The sequence below is a fragment of the Otolemur garnettii genome, unplaced genomic scaffold (genome assembly GCF_000181295.1).
Source record: "Otolemur garnettii isolate 467f Iridium unplaced genomic scaffold, OtoGar3 scaffold00031, whole genome shotgun sequence".
NCBI lineage: Eukaryota > Metazoa > Chordata > Mammalia > Primates > Galagidae > Otolemur > Otolemur garnettii.
Window position 1 is genome coordinate 2,841,011 of NW_003852426.1, and position 15,599 is coordinate 2,856,609.

Below are 15,599 nucleotides of genomic sequence, written 5' to 3' on the forward strand. Positions count from 1 at the left end.
AAAAAAAAAAAAAAAAAAAAAAAACAGCACAGTGTCAGGGACCCAGGCTCCTCTCCTTACCCTGTCATCTTCAGGACATTGCCCTCATCTTCAGATGCATCACCACTCAGTTTATATGAGAAAAAAAGGACATACTCCCCACTTTTATTTTAGGGATATAATTTGGAAGTTACACACATCAGTTCCACTCACATTCCATTAGCCAGAACCAAGTCACCTGACCACGTAGCCACCAAGAGAGCTGGGAAATGTAGTCTTTAGCTACATAACTATGTGGAAGGAGGGAGGACAGATACTTGGGTTGGGGTGGGGAGACACCAGCAGCTTTGAAACCACCAACACTAGAGGTGTCCTGGTCTTCATGCACTCAGTCCTGACCTAGGAGAGCCCCACTTGGCATACATGTGTTTCTGAGAGGGGTCATTTGTAAATGAAGAGAATTTTCACAAACTTAAATGATCACTTCAGAGAAAGTTTCATCTTTGTTTTTGATTGATCGTATTTATTTATACCCCATATTGTTCAAAAATGTATTTAAGAGGCTTTTGTGGGATGGTGAGACTAATACCCTAGCTTAAAGTGTCTTTGCTTCCTGCATTTGATACAAGTCTGGGTTATGATTTAAAGGTACATCCTGAACCCCAACACATTTTTATTCCTCTGAGTAACCAACCCCAAATTTATTTATTTTGTAACATGGGAAATTTATCTACTGGACTTTTGGTAAAAATGTTGTAAACATTCTTCCTGTTTCCAAAACTAAGTGCTGATTTTGTTATTATCCCTATATTCTCTGTGGGGAAGGCTTGCTGGAAAGAAAAATATTGTGAATCTTCCTATGTATTGATAAGTTCTAAGAAAATTAGTCTCAATCCCTTGGAAGTTTATGTTTAAGAAAACAGCACTGTTCCCTATTTTCAGGAAGTAAACCCACTTGGCAAAATCCAAGAGAAAAACAAAAGCTTTACTTAAATAAAATGTTTTGCAATATCTTGGATGGATTGTAGGTTTGTTTGCTTTAGACTATGCAAGAGCAAGTGTGCATGCGCACGTGTGTGTATGTCTCAGTTTGTGAGCTTGCTGTGTAATGTGTGTGTGTGTAATGTGTGTGTGTGTGTGTGCATGTAAGTGTGTGGGTGGAGCTTGGGAACAGTAAGCAAAGCCTGTGGTGGAGCTCTTTTGACTCCATAGATATATTGGCGTTTTGGCATTAGGGAGACAGGGCAAAGGTTTTGCCCCTTCAGCTCAGTCCTTAATCTCTGCTTCTTTTTTTCCTAAAAGAGCATTCCCCTCACCCCCACCACTCCCTAGTTTTCCTTCTCTGGCAGCTAATGAAGCAGCAGCTGAGCCAGCTCTGGTTTTCGGGAAGTCAGATGACCTTTTCCCTCTCGTGGCTGTCTGCCTCTCCCGGCCCCTAAGGTGGACACTATGGACCCACTGATGGTTCTTCTTTGTCTGCTGCCCCTATACCAAGGTAGGAGGCAGGGGAGGAGGATGTCGGGGTCCTGGCTGAGCCAGGCTGGTGCTACCAGGTAGAGTAGCACATAAGAATTGGAAGGTCACTTTTTCTTTCCTTTTCTGCTCTGTGCCTTCCTTCTTTTCCCTTTGCTGTCGCCTTGTCCCCCATGCCTGCAGGCCCGGCAGCTGCTGCTCTCTCTTGCCCTCAGAATGTGAATATCTCCGGTGGCACTTTCACTCTCAGCCATGGCTGGGCCCCTGGGAGTCTCCTCACCTACTCCTGCCCCCAAGGCCTGTACCCATCCCCAGCATCACGGCTATGCAAGAGCAATGGACAGTGGCAGACCCCAAGAGCTACCCGGCTGACTAAGGCTGTCTGCAAACGTGAGGCTCCCTGTAGTCCTTGATCAGGGGACCCCACGAGGGGCCAGCCACTGCAAAACTTCTGTTTAGGAGCTGCTCAGGGTGGGACTTAGCATGACTGGATGGTCTGGGAGGGATGGCAAAGCTGCTTTTGCAGAGGGCCTTTCGAAATATACAGAAAATTTCAATTGCCTGAAGCAAGGAATTGAGGGCAGGCTTTGATGAAGATTGTGGGGTACAAAAGCCAGGGATGACTTTTTATGTGCAATTGACTGCATAGTAGTGGCCATTCAGAATGGATGTTAAATGGTCCTGGAGTCCTCTGGACACTTGAGGATCCCAGGGAAGGGCTGGAGTGGCCATGGTCCTCACAGGGCTGAGGGAACCTGCTCTGTATTAATCAATTAGTTAGAACTGTGTGGAATTGCCAACATTCAACCAATTGCCCAAACAGCACTTTCATGTGCTTTAACCTAATATTTTATGTTTTGAGGACCAGTTGGCCATTCCCAGTCATCCAGCAGTCTGTCGCTGGCTCAGTGCCAGCCCAGGTGTTACCCATCCATCCCTGTATTCCCTCCTATTCTCTCTCCAGCTGTTCGTTGTCCAGCCCCTGTTTCCTTTGAGAACGGTGTGTACACCCCACGGCTGGGGGCCCACCCTGTGGGCAGCAACCTGACCTTTGAGTGTGAGGATGGCTTCACACTGCGGGGCTCGCCTGTACGTCAGTGTCGCCTCAATGGCTTATGGGATGGAGAAACTGCCGTGTGTGATAATGGGGGTGAGTGCTGTGACCCATGGGTCAAATGAGGGCTGGGAGGCTCCTGGGGAATGCTGGAGCCAAATGTATGCCCAAGAAGCCTCTGTGGGGATGGGGATCTGGTGTTCCCTGTGTCACAATAATAAATATTTCTGGATTTTGGTAAATTGAGGTCTACAGGTCACTCATCATCAGTATGCAGGCAACCTGGTCCCGGGGAGTTGGTGCTAAGCTTCAGATCAAATATATATGCTTCACACACTCTCTCCAGCTTTTCTAAATGCCTCAAAACAAGACTTGGGATTTGAGTGTCACAAATTATTGCAACAGGAGAATAGACTATTGTGTTTAAGTGCCTTGCCTCTGGAACCAGGTTTGGGTCCCTTGGCCTTCCCTGGGAGACACTAGAACTGTGCTTCCCAAGAGTGTAGATGAAGAACCTTGACTTTGATAGCCTATGGACAGGTTATTTAACTTGCCTATGCCTCTGTTTTCATATCTATAAAATGAGAATAGTAAGAGTGCCAGCTTCCTGGGATTGCTGCCTGGATTAAATGAGTTGATATTAGTAAGCATCTAGAATAGTTCCTGGAGGGGCTGTGCCTGTGGGTCAAGGAGTAGGTTGCCAGCCCCATATGCTAAAGGTGGTGGGTTCAAACCCAGCCCTGGCCAAAAACTGCAATAAAATAAAATAAAATAACTGACCTTAAACTACATTTAAAAAAAAAAATAGAATAGTCCCTGGAATTGGATTACTGCCGCACACACTTTTTTTTTTTTGTAATTTTATAATTTTATTTGATGTGTCTGACAATCACCAGTTAGTTCTCATCCATGTTGACTGTGTAGATTTTTGAAAGTGGTAACAGGTACATGGGTAACTAAAGTATAGAGCTTGTTTGGTAAATCTTCATCTTCATTGCGTTTTCTAGGTAACTGTACATGGATATGGTATGGGACATTCCTTATGCCTTTGGCCCAGACAGCTTTGTTAAGCCTGGTATCAATGCGCACCAGGAGTTCCATCTCTTTCATGGCAAATTTCTGGATCTCTTTGAGTGCCCAAGGGGCACGCTTCTTGAAGCCCACTCCATGGATGTGCTTGTGAACATTGATAATGTATTCTTGAGTCACCACCTCGTTGATGGCAGACTGGCCCTTCTTCTTCTCACCACCCTTCTTTGCGGGAGCCATTCTGCAGGGCCCAAGTTGGAAAGTCACACTTTTTTTTTTTAAATTATTTATTTTTTTTAGTAGGCAAGGTCTCACTATGTTGCCCAATCTGGCCTCAAAATTTTGGGCTCAAGCAATCTTCCTGCTCTGGCCTCCTGAGCAGTAGGGACTGAAGGCGTACACCACTCAGCACAGCCACATGTGCTTTTGCCGTAGTTATGATTGCCCCTGTGAATGGTGAAGGGCTCTCCTTGACAGAAGAGGAGCAGCAGTATTTCCTGGAGCCACAGTTTCCTGTAGGTTTGGGGGGCTTCTCCTAGATCATAGTTCTGAGTACATAATACAGAAGACATAGGGTCCACAAGAAGGCAGGACCCTACGTCCAGTGACTCAGCCTGTGGCTTCCCACTCTTGCCCTAGAGTCTTTGCCAAATAGCTATTAATTCAAACATAAATATAATTTTAAAAAATTAAGGTGTACTCTACCTGCTCTACCTACAAAATGTATAAATCTTAAGTATTCAGCTTGATGGATTTTTATGTATGAATCTATCTCTGTTCTCACCACCTAGAACAGAGAACTCGCCCAACATGGCAGAGGCTTCGTCCTGTCCCCTCCCATGAAGTGACGAGTCTTTGAAATTCTGCCTTTGCAGAGTAGTTTAGCTTGTTTTTACAATACATATAGATAGAATCATGCAGGCGGTGGCCTTTGCATCTGGCTTCCTTTAACATTCTGCTTGTGAGATTTATCCATGTTGTTGTGTGTATGGGTAGTTTGTTCTTTTTTATTGCCATGTAGTATTCTGTATTTGACTGTATTACAGTTTATTTATCCATTCTCCGGTCAGTGTGCATTTGGGTTGTTTTCGGTTTGGGGTTCTTAGGAGTAAGCTCTATGAATGTTCTTGCACCTGACTTTTGGTGCACGCATACACTGGTTTCTCTGGAGTAAATGATCTAAATGTGGACTGGTCGGGTCACAGGCTGGCATAGTTTGGTGGTAGTAGAGGCTGACCATCAGCTTCCACCCATAGATACTCCAGCAACGTAACAGAGTTCTGGATGCTCCACATGCTTGCCAGCATTTGGAGTTAACTGTCATTCTAGAGTTGGCCCTTCTGGTGGGTGCAGTGATGCCTCCTTGTGGTCTATGATATGTAAATTTTCTCTGTGGAGGTGTAGGGATCACCAGCCAGCATCTTCCCTGGGGCTCCGGGACAGACAGGAGTGAATCCCTGAGTTGGGGTTGGGGAGCTTCAGCTGGTGAATGAGGCTGTTGAGTTCTAAACATTGTGTCCTCCTCAAGGTTCTCCATCTACACTCCTGTGTTGTCTGGAGTGTCTCCCAGGGGGAGACAGTTCTGGTGTCTCCCAGGGGGAGGCCAGGGGACCCTCCAAGGTCCTGAGAGGTGGGAGAGCCTGGCAGGTAAGGGGGCAAGTGAGTGAGGCCAGGTGGCCAGAGGAGGCTGCTTACCTCTGTCCTCCCTCATTCACTTGCAGCTGGCCACTGCCCCAACCCAGGGATTTCAGTGGGTGCTGTGCGGACAGGCTCCCGCTTTGGCCTTGGGGACAAGGTCCGCTACCGCTGCTCCTCGAATCTGGTGCTCACAGGGTCTGCAGAGAGGGAGTGCCAAGAAAATGGGGTCTGGAGCGGGACGGAGCCCATCTGCCGCCGTGAGTAGCTGCTCTGCCCTCCCTCCCAGACCCCAGGGTACCCCAGCCCTGTCCTGGTTGACCCTCTGTGGCTCTTCCCACAGAACCCTACTCTTATGACTTCCCTGAGGATGTGGCCCCTGCCCTGGGCACCTCCTTCTCTCACTTGCTTGGGGCCACCAATCCCACCCAGCAGAAAAAGGGTGAGTGTTTGAGGCAGTGGCTGGGCCTGGCCGGAGCAGGGGAGGGAGGTAGCTTCCTGGAGGTCTGGGAGCCTGGGGGGCTCTGTGACCAGAGGGAAGCAGGGAGGCTGGATCTCCTGCTAGGGCACAGGAAGGAGGTGACATTCTGATTCCTCCCCTTCCACTTTTCTCCAGAAGACCTGGGCCGTAAAATCCAAATCCAGCGCTCTGGTCACCTGAACCTCTACCTGCTCCTGGATGCCTCTCAGAGTGTGTCACAAGAAGACTTTGACATCTTCAAGGAGAGCGCCTCGCTCATGGTGGACAGGGTCAGGAATTAAGAGCCTGCATGTGGAAGAGGTCTTCCTGCATCACTGTCCCCTGTCTCCTTCCCTTCCTCAAAGTCCCACTCATAGCCCACTTCCTCCAAGAAGTCTTCCCAGGTTATACTCAGGACAGGCAGGACTCATGATTTCAATTTACATGCACATATTTTTTTATTCCACAAACACTTTTGGGGCAGCAGCTATGTTCCAGGCAAGACGCTGGGTGCTAGGGGACATCAAAGATGAACTTGCTTTCTGGGAATGCACTGGTTTAGAACAGTGGTTCCCATAAAAAGGGTAACAAGATAATCCTTGGGGGTGTGTCAGAAAGATCCTGGTACCTTTGTCAAATAATTAAAAATTAAACTAATAATTTAATATTTTATAATTTCCTTTTAAAATTTTAATTCTTTGTGGAGGCTTTATAATGTATACAACATATTTGAATACTGATACACTTATCTAATTTATAAGTCCATATCCTTACACTGGGGCATATGCTCACAATGTTTTTACTGACAGGAAGCACAGAAGGAAGAGTCTGGCAAGGCTTGGTGCCCGTAACACAGTGGTTACGGTGCTGGCCACATGCACTAAGGCTGGTGGGTTCGAACCCTGCCCCGGCCAGCTAAACAACAATGACAACTGCAACCAAAAAATAGCCAGGTGTTGTGGCGGGTACCTGTAGTCTCAGCTGTGAGCTGTGATGCTACAGCACTCTATGACATAGTGAGACTCTGTCTCAAAAAAAAGGAAGGGTCTGAAAGATGCTGGTTTAAGTTCCTAGCCAACCTTTTGTTTTATAATTATGCTTTTCACAATAATCCATGTGGACAGATGGTTTTTCCTTCCAGCTATGTAGTTACATGGTAAAGAGGGCAGTTTCTATGCTCTTTAGTCTTTCTTAGGACTTAAAAGCAAGTAACTCATTGAAGTGTGAAGCGGCAACTTGCCAACAAGCTCAGGTCCTGCCTCCACCTCTTCTTCCTCATGGTGTGGTGGGGCAAGCTAACAAGTCTCAGTTTCCTTACCCATAAGATGGGGACCACCATGGCCCCTCCAGAGCTGATATGAGGATTAAATGAGAAGAGAGTCTGTCAAGAGAATAAGTACTTGATAACCGCTCCTTTGCTGGCTTCTTCCAAGCAGCCATTTCCTAGTTGGTGCCTCCTGTGTCCATCCAGGCTCTCTGCCTGCTTGGGGGCCATTGCTTGCTAGCTTACCATCCTCCCTGTGGTTCCAAGGCCCTTCACGCCATCTCTCAATCACCCTGCACAGATCTTCAGCTTTGAGATCAATGTCAGTGTCGCCATCATCACCTTTGCCTCCAAGCCCAAAGTCCTCATGTCTGTCCTGCATGACAATTCCCGAGATGTGACAGAAGTCATCAGCAGTTTGGAAAATGCCAACTCTAAAGGTATGGGTGTCATCACATGATGCGATGGGAGAGGAGAGGATGGACTCGGGCCTGCAGACAGATTCTAGACAAATTAGAGAGAATGATGCCTCTTGGTGGCACTTGAGTCCCAGGGCTTGGGTGTAGCTTTAAAAAAAAATTTTTTTGAGGCAGAGTCTCACTATGTTGCCCTCCGTAGAATGCCATGGCATCACAGCTTACAGCAACTTCAAACTCTTGGGCTTAACTCAAACTCTCCTGCCTCAGCCTCCCAAGTAGCTGGGACTACAGGTGCCCACCACAATGCCTGGCTATTTTTTGTTGCAGTTGTCATTATTGTTTTAGCTGGCTCAGGCTGGGTTTGAACCCACCAGCCTCGGTGCATGTGGCTGGCACCATAACTGCTGCACCACGGGTGCCAAGCCTCAGGTGTAGCTTTTAAGTCCAGCATCCTAGTAAGGGAGTCCAGCTACTCCCAACTCTCGGTTCACTCTGACATGCTGCAAGGCCAAACACACTGTGCAGGTCTTCAGCTCCTTCCACGTGGTCTGGCCTCTGTGGCTCAAAACTGCCAACTCCCCATGTCATTATTCATCTGGACACTGTGTGAAGCTACGTCAGTGGTAGGTAGCAAATGACTAAAGCAACTCAAGTTCTCTGGATAACTCACCTTTGAATCCTGGGACTTTAGAGTGGTCTTGAATTAGGGTAATGCAATGAGCACTTCTAAGGTAGAATGGCTTTTAATGTTTGAATAAGAAATGATGGCAAGTCACTACCTAGATGGCAAAGATCTGAGTTTATAAAACCAATTGATAAATTACATTTCTGGTGGTTGAAAGAATAGGGTGATTCCCTATCCCTGGGTGGCAGGCGGGAAGCTACTAAGAGAGTTCTTCTTTTTTGGCATGTTCCAGACCATGAAAACGGAACTGGGACTAACATCTTTGAGGCCCTGAATAGCGTCTACCTCATGATGAATAACCAAATGCTGCGACTCGGCATTGGGACAGTGGCCTGGCAGGAAATCCGACATGCCATCATCCTTCTGACAGATGGTGGGTATCGTTGTCCTGCAAGTGGGTGTGGGCTAGCGGAAGGAACACCAATGTGGGGCCAGAAGATCTGCAGTCTGGTTCTCCCTCTGCCATTCTGGACCCTAGTTTCTTATTTATAAAAATAGAAATAAGTGATATTGATAATGCTGACTGTAACCATGATGGCAATGATGATGATGGCTTCCCTCCTTTCCTTACATAATTTTTATGGAGAGCAATTCAAGTAGTTTGTGTAAAAGTGCTTTGTGATTAGAACATATTAGCTCTTCTTACTACCTGGAAGGTGACTTGGACCTACGTGGGGAAACGTGGTTCTTGAGCAGGAGTATCGAGGGGCACAGATGAAGAAGCAGCCTGTGTTAGATCTGGCCTTGTCATTTGCCTCTTGATTTGTTCCAAATTACACAGCCCCTCTAAGGCTATTTTGTTGTCTATAAAATGAGGATACCCATATTTCCTGGGGTTGCATGAGAATTAAAGGAGATAAAGTATGTGAAGCTCCTGGCTTAGTGACAAGAATGTAGAAAATTTCAGTAAAAGGAATTTTTTATTTTTTTTGAGACAGAGCCTCATTTTGTTGCCCTTGGTAGAGTGCCATGGTGTCATATCTCACAGCAACATCAAATTCTTGGGTTCAAGCAATTCTTTTGCCTCAGCCTCCCAATTAGTTGGAACTAAAGGCGCCTGCCTGGCTGTTTTTAGAGATGAGGTCTTGCTCTGGCTCAGGCTGGTCTCGAACCCGTGAGCACAGGCTATCCACCTGCCTCAGCCTCCCAAGTGCTAGGATTACAGGCATAAGCCACCAAACCCGGCCGAAAAGGAATATTTTGAAACCCATATAAGAAAAACAAGTGTCAAGTTTCCCAGGCTGAATGCTTCCCCACTCTTCCAGGGTTCTGGACAATCCTGATATCCACCCAGCTGAAAAATTCTTTGCCGGGCAGCTCCTGTGCCTCAGTGGGTAGGGTGCCAGCCTCATATATCGAGGATGGCACATTCAAACCTGGCACTGGCCAAACTGCAACAAAAAAATAGCCGGACATTGTGGCGGGCACCTGTAGTCCCAGCTATTCAGGAGGCTGAGGCAAGAGAATTGCCTAAGCCCAGGACTTGGAGGTTGCTGTGAGCTGTGATGCCATGGTACTCTACCAAGGGCAATAGAGTGATACTCTGTCTCTTAAGAAAAAAAAAAAAAGAAAAAAAGAAAAATTGTTTGCCATCTCTGTTCCAGGAAAGTCCAATATGGGTGGCTCTCCCAAGATCGCTGTCGACAATATCAGAGAGGTCCTGAACATCAACCAGAAGAGGAATGACTATCTGGGTGAGCCCCTACTACCTATCTGAGCTGTCCCTGTAGGGGGGCACAGGGTCCTCAGCCAGGGGTCCCAGGATTTTGGCTCTGACCTGGAGCCATATGGATTTATTTGTGCGTTGTTCCACAGAAAGGCAACTGAGGATCACACTGAAGAGTCTGGTGACACACTGCCTGTGGTCTCAACACTTGGTTTTGTCTTCCAGGGGCTGTGGCCATGGGCAGTTTCTTCATCTAGGGGAACAGAGCAAGGACATTTTTTGTAGGCTATGAGGGGAAGATATTCAGGCAAACATTGCCTGGCACACAGAAACACCTAGTTTATGTTAGCTTTGACTGTCACCACCGTCATCATCACTATCTCATGAGGAACCTTTCTAGGAAGAAGGGACCTTGATTTCTTGTAGGGATGGTCCCTAGTGTTTTGTCTTTCAGCAGTATAGATAGCGAACTACAGCTTTGGCAGTTTCAGCCCCTAAAGGAATAATTCCCCATGTTCAGACTAAACACAAATTATACTGACCTTTGACTAGAAAAGAATTTTTTTTCTGAGACAGAGCCTCAAGCTGTCCCCCTGGGTAGAGTGCCATGGCATCACAGCTCACAGCAACCTCCAACTCCTGGGTGCCCGCCACAATGCCCAGCTATTTTTTGGTTGCAGCCCTCCTTGTTATTTGGCAGGCCTGGGCTGGATTCGAACCCACCACCTTAGGTGTATGTGGCTGGCACCTTAGCCACTTGAGCCACAGGCACCGAGCTCCCCGGGCTGGATTTGAACCTGCCATCTTAGGTGTATGTGGCTGGCACCCTAGCCACTTAAGCCACAGGCGCTGAGCCTCTAGAAAAGAATTTTAAGGAGAGTTGCTTAGATGGGGAAAGCAGCTGGTTTTGAGCTCCCAAATCCCACCTTCCCCTTAGGTCCTCTCCTTTCCATTCATACTGCCCTACCCACCTGCCCCTCAAGGGTAAGCTGATTCCTCTTTAAATCTCTGGCCTAAGGAAGACAAAAGTCAAAACCCACTCCCTTCCTCCTTAGTGTTACTCACTGGGCTGGGGTTAAATGCTTGAAAAGATTTTATTAAGAAGAAGTAGAAGACCAAAGGAAAATGGCCAAAGACAACACATGGGCTGTTGCCAGGTTGTTTCCTGGCTAAAGACCTCTCTGACCACCCTGATCCTTACACATAACACAGCACCCTCCAGGAGCAAAACAGCGGGCCACAAGGGGCACAAAGGGTGGGAGAAGATCAGGCTCTGTGGACCACCTCAGGGCGGTTGTGACTGGCACCACACTCTGATGCTGGGCACTGATGGTAGTGTGAGCCCAGTCCCTCCAGTGGGAACAGGTGGCTTTAGGCCCTTCTCTCAGATCCTACCTTTTACAGAGGAAGACCAGATCAGAAGTTTGTCTCCATGCTATATTCTGAGTTCTTTTTATTCTGTCAGTCATTTAAAAGTATTTACCAGGGGCCTGTTCTGGGCCAGGCACCATTCTGTATGCTGAGGATACAGCTGTGAAACATCCGCTTGCATGCCACTCTGCATGGGGCAACATCTGAGTTTCCTGGGCTGCTGTAGCAAAACTCCACACCTGGGTGGCTTAAAACACAGAAATTTATCTCACAGTTTTGGAGATTAGAAGTCTGAAATTAAGGTGTTGGCAGGGCCTGCTCCCTCTGGAGGCTCTCGGGAAGAGTTCTGTCCTGTCTCTCCCAGCTTGTGGTGGCCAGGCATTCCTTAGCTTGTAGTCACATAACCCCAACCTCTGCCTGTGTCTTCATCTCCCCTTCTTCTTGTGCACATCTCTGTATTATCACATGATGTTCTCCTATACACATAGGAGATCCAGTACCCATTTGTTTGATCCAAATTCCCCTGTGTTTTTGTTTTTGTTTTTTTTTGAGACAGAGTCTCCCTATGTTGCCCTTGGTAGAATGCTGTGACGTCACAGCTCACAGCAACCTCAAACTCTTGGGCTTAAGCAATTCTCTTGCCTCAGCCTCCCAAGTAGCTAGGACTACAGGCGCATGCCACAATGCCTGACTATTGTTGTTGTAGTTGTCATTGTTGTTTTAGGTGGCCCAGGCAGGGTACGAACACACCAGCCTTGGTGCATGTGGCCACCACGCACTGTAACCACTGTACTATGGGCCCCGAGCTATAATTCCACTGTTTTTATAAGGCCCTAGTAAGGCCCTAGTCACTGGTTGCGGCTTGCCCTAATCTAGTATAAACCCAACTTAATGATAGCTCCAAAGACCCTTTATCTAAACAAGGTCAGATTCACAAGTATTGGGGGTTGGAACTTTAACAAATCTTTTGTGGGGGACACAATTCTCCCCACTATAGGCAATAAGTAAGGAAGCTGGGTATATACCTATAGTTCCAGCTAGTTAGGAGGCTGAAGCACAAGGATTGCTCAAGCCCAGGAGCTCAGGAGCCAGCCTGGGCAACATAATGAGAACCTATATTTAAACAACAAACAAAACAAAACAAAACAAAATGAGATAAGGAATCCATATAGTATAGTAGGTGGTTGGTGACATAAACTAAGGTATAAAGGCTCAGAACCTGTAGCTCAAGTGGCTAGGGTGCCAGCCACATACACTGGAGCTGGCAGGTTCGAATCCAGCCTAGGCCAAAAAATAGCCAGGTGGCGCCTGTGGCTCAAGGAATAGGGTGCTGGCCCCATATGCTGGAGGTGGCAGGTTCAAACCCAGCCCCAGCCAAAAACTGCAAAAAAAAAAAAAAAAAAAAAGTAGATGAGTATCGCGGTGGGCACCTATAGTCCGAGCTACTTGGGAGGTTGAGGCAAGAGAATCACTTAAGCCCAAGAGTTGGAGGTTGCTGTGAGCTGTGATGCCATAGCACTCTACCCAGGGTGACAGCTTAAGACTCTGTCCCCTTCCCCCCACCCAAAGAAAAAGGTATAAAATGTAGTGAGGGGAGGGGATGAAAGTGTCTGGGGCATTGCAGTTTGGGACAGGGAGACCAGGGAAGGCCTTTCTCAGAAGGTGATATTTGAGCCAAGACTTAGGTAAGAAAGTGAGCCTCGGGAGTGGGGTACACTGGGCAGAGGCACAGCTGGTGCAGACGGCCTGAGGTGGGCATATGGCTATGGATCTGAGGGACTTCAGGGAGACTGTGTGCTGGTATGAAGGGCAGGGAGTGGCAAGAAATGAAGGCAGATAGGTGGCAGGGTGAAGGAGGCATGGGCTGGCTCATGTAGGTCTTTGTGCGGCACACTGAGTTCCAAATAATAGCCTTGGATCTCATGGGGTGGCCCCTCACAAGGATTCTGGTGCTTCCCTTCCTCCCCAACAGATATCTATGCCATTGGGGTGGGCAAGCTGGATGTGGACTGGAGAGAACTGAATGAGCTGGGGTCCAAGAAGGATGGTGAGAGGCACGCCTTTATTCTGCAGGACACCAAGGCTCTGTACCAGGTCTTTGAGCATATGCTAGGTGAGTGAGCCTCCACCTCTCTGGGCAGGGAGGACAGGAGGAGCCAGCTGGAGGCCCACGTTGGGGACCTGGACCCAGTGCCTCTTACCTGTCTCCTTCCCCATCTGATCCTCACGCCACAGATGTCTCCAAGCTCACAGATACCATCTGTGGGGTGGGGAACATGTCGGCAAATGCCTCTGACCAAGAGAGGACACCCTGGCATGTCACTATTAAGGTATCAGGGAAAAGGGGTGGGGCTTGTGGCCACTGGCCAGAAACACAGCAGCCTGAAGATCGCCTGTTCCCATGCAGCCCAAGAGTCAGGAGACCTGCCGGGGGGCCCTCATCTCAGACCAGTGGGTCCTGACAGCAGCTCACTGTTTCCGCAACAGTGAGGACCGCTCTCTGTGGAGGGTTAATGTGGGTAAGGCAGGGGCTGCAGCAGATCCCCAACCCTGAAACCAGAGATCCCACCACTTATTTCCAGTCTCTGGTCCTTTAGGAGCCTGGTCTAGACTAATCTGCCACATTGTTCCAGGGGATCCCAACTCCCAGAGGGGAAAAGACTTCCTTATTGAGAAGGCTGTGATCTCCCAGGGTTTTGATGTCTTCGCTAAGAAGAACCAGGGGATCCAGGAGTTCTATGGTGATGACATTGCCTTGCTGAAGCTGGCCCAGAAAGTGAAGATGTCCACCCATGCCAGGTATCCGAGTCTGGGATGGAAGGGTGCCCTTCATGGGAGAGTGCTCTGGGGACTCCTAGAGCACATACTGAGGGGATGCCTGAGTGACCCTTGGCCTTCTCCCCAGACCCATCTGCCTTCCCTGTACAATGGAAGCCAATCTAGCTCTGCGGAGACCCCAGGGCAGCACCTGTCGGGACCATGGTGAATGCTGGGGCTTAGGGTGCCTGAAAGTTGGGGCTAGGGCTTGGGGGTAATGACAAGGCCTGGGCTGTAGTCTCCAAGCTGGCAGTCAGTTTTGGGGGCAAGAGGACCAGTAACAACACCCCTTTCTCCTTGACTACAGAGCATGAACTGCTGAACAAACTGAGCGTTCCTGCTCATTTTGTTGCCTTGAATGGGAGCAAACTGAACATTAATCTCAAGACTGGGACAGAGGTGAGGGTCTCAGGTCAGGGATGCTAGGATGCCCCTGTGGCAGCTCCCAGAACATCTCCCTTGTCCAGCTCTGGATGCTTTCTCCATCTGACTCAGGTCACCCCTCCTCTAGGCCTAGCTGGTCTGCTGGGTGTCTCTGTTCATTTGATTCCTCTTTCCTGCTCCACCCCTACTGCAGTGGGCAAACTGTATCCAAGCGGTCTCCCAAGGCAAAGCCATGTTCCCCAACTTAACAGATGTCAGAGAAGTGGTGACAGACCAGTTCCTTTGCAGTGGGACCCAGGAGGATGATAATCCCTGCAAAGGTGAGTTCCCCTACCATTCCTGGATTCATGAGGGGAAGGGCATTGTGTCACTGTGGCCAGCATACATGCCAGGATACCAGTGTACTGCCCCGGATGACACTGACTCCTGTCCTCCCTTGCTGGCAGGAGAATCTGGGGGAGCAGTTTTCCTTGAGCGGAGATTCAGATTTTTTCAGGTGAGTAGGGGGAAGCTCTCTGGACTGGGGTTATAGGATCTCAGCCTTGCTTGTGGGATGGTCCTCCCTTGAGGGAGGTCTTTGGAGGAACCACAATAGTTGGAGCTTGGAGCTGGGGCTGTGGTAGCCTCCAGCCATTTCTTTCCATTCCTCTAGGTGGGCCTGGTGAGCTGGGGTCTTTACAACCCTTGTGCTGGTGCCCTTGACAAAAACTCCCGCAAAAGGGCTCCCCGTGGCAAGGTCCCACCGCCGCGAGACTTCCACATCAATCTCTTCCGCTTGCAGCCCTGGCTGAGGCAGCACCTGGAGGGCATCTTGAACTTTTTGCCCCTCTAATCATGGCCACTAAACCCTCTGCTGTCCTGCTAGGATCTGCCATCTCTTCCACCTCCTACCTCTAAATATCCACCCACCTTGCTGAGTAAATCCCTGTCTCTGGGATCCCAGCTGGGCAATCTCCAGGGCTCCTGCCAGCACAACTGCCCTGCTGTCGTACTCTGCTTGGCCTGTGCCCAAACCTCTCCCTAATTTACTTGACTCATTCCCCTTTCACTTTCACATGGAATTTACCATTTATGAAATTAATAAAAATCAGTGATTTCTACATCTATCTGTGCCTTTGTCTGGGGCAGGCAGGCCTGGGGGTGGGGAGAAGGGAGGCCATAATGACTCCAAGGACGATAGAAAGGCAGGTCAGAGACCCCACTGGACAAACAGCAAAACCGGACTTTGCCCCTTAACACACTGTCAACAGGAGAGCAAGCTGGGGGCTTTGTTTCTGGTCCCTAAGTGGGTGGTCTAGGCTTATTGGGGGAGGAGCTGGAGCCTGAAAGGAAGTGTTGAAGGGGTGAGTCCTGGACCTCAGGG

General features: G+C 48.6%; 1 protein-coding gene and 1 pseudogene across 2 annotated transcripts; one reads left to right on the plus strand and one right to left on the minus strand.

Annotated features, from left to right (window-relative positions):
- Window positions 1-1,193: 1,193 nt before the first annotated feature.
- C2 (complement C2) lies at window positions 1,194-15,338 on the plus strand. Of its 2 annotated transcripts, none has more exons than XM_003789042.3 (18): window positions 1,194-1,474; window positions 1,636-1,842; window positions 2,417-2,602; window positions 5,257-5,430; window positions 5,514-5,612; window positions 5,787-5,920; window positions 7,196-7,334; window positions 8,231-8,371; window positions 9,603-9,692; window positions 13,008-13,148; window positions 13,271-13,365; window positions 13,443-13,554; window positions 13,669-13,834; window positions 13,941-14,017; window positions 14,160-14,251; window positions 14,430-14,556; window positions 14,683-14,732; window positions 14,889-15,338. In XM_003789042.3, the coding sequence occupies exons 1-18, from the start codon at window positions 1,429-1,431 to the stop codon at window positions 15,066-15,068; spliced, it is 2,256 nt and encodes a 751-aa protein (XP_003789090.1). In that variant the 5' UTR covers window positions 1,194-1,428; the 3' UTR covers window positions 15,069-15,338. The 2 variants fall into 2 exon arrangements, with proteins under 2 accessions (XP_003789090.1, XP_023368695.1); XM_023512927.1 differs by having other exon boundaries at window positions 5,790-5,920.
- On the minus strand, window positions 3,403-3,775 carry LOC100949447 (annotated as a pseudogene).
- Window positions 15,339-15,599: the final 261 nt, after the last annotated feature.

What these genes read in the sequence shown, in the direction of transcription:
- C2 (XM_003789042.3), top strand. Translation starts at nt 1,429, where the DNA reads ATGGACCCACTGATGGTTCTTCTTTGTCTGCTGCCCCTATACCAAG. An exon ending in TCTGCTGCCCCTATACCAAG is followed by an intron (nt 1,475 to 1,635) that starts GTAGGAGGCAGG and finishes CCATGCCTGCAG; the next exon opens with GCCCGGCAGCTGCTGCTCTC. An exon ending in GAAGAGGAATGACTATCTGG is followed by an intron (nt 9,693 to 13,007) that starts GTGAGCCCCTAC and finishes CCTCCCCAACAG; the next exon opens with ATATCTATGCCATTGGGGTG.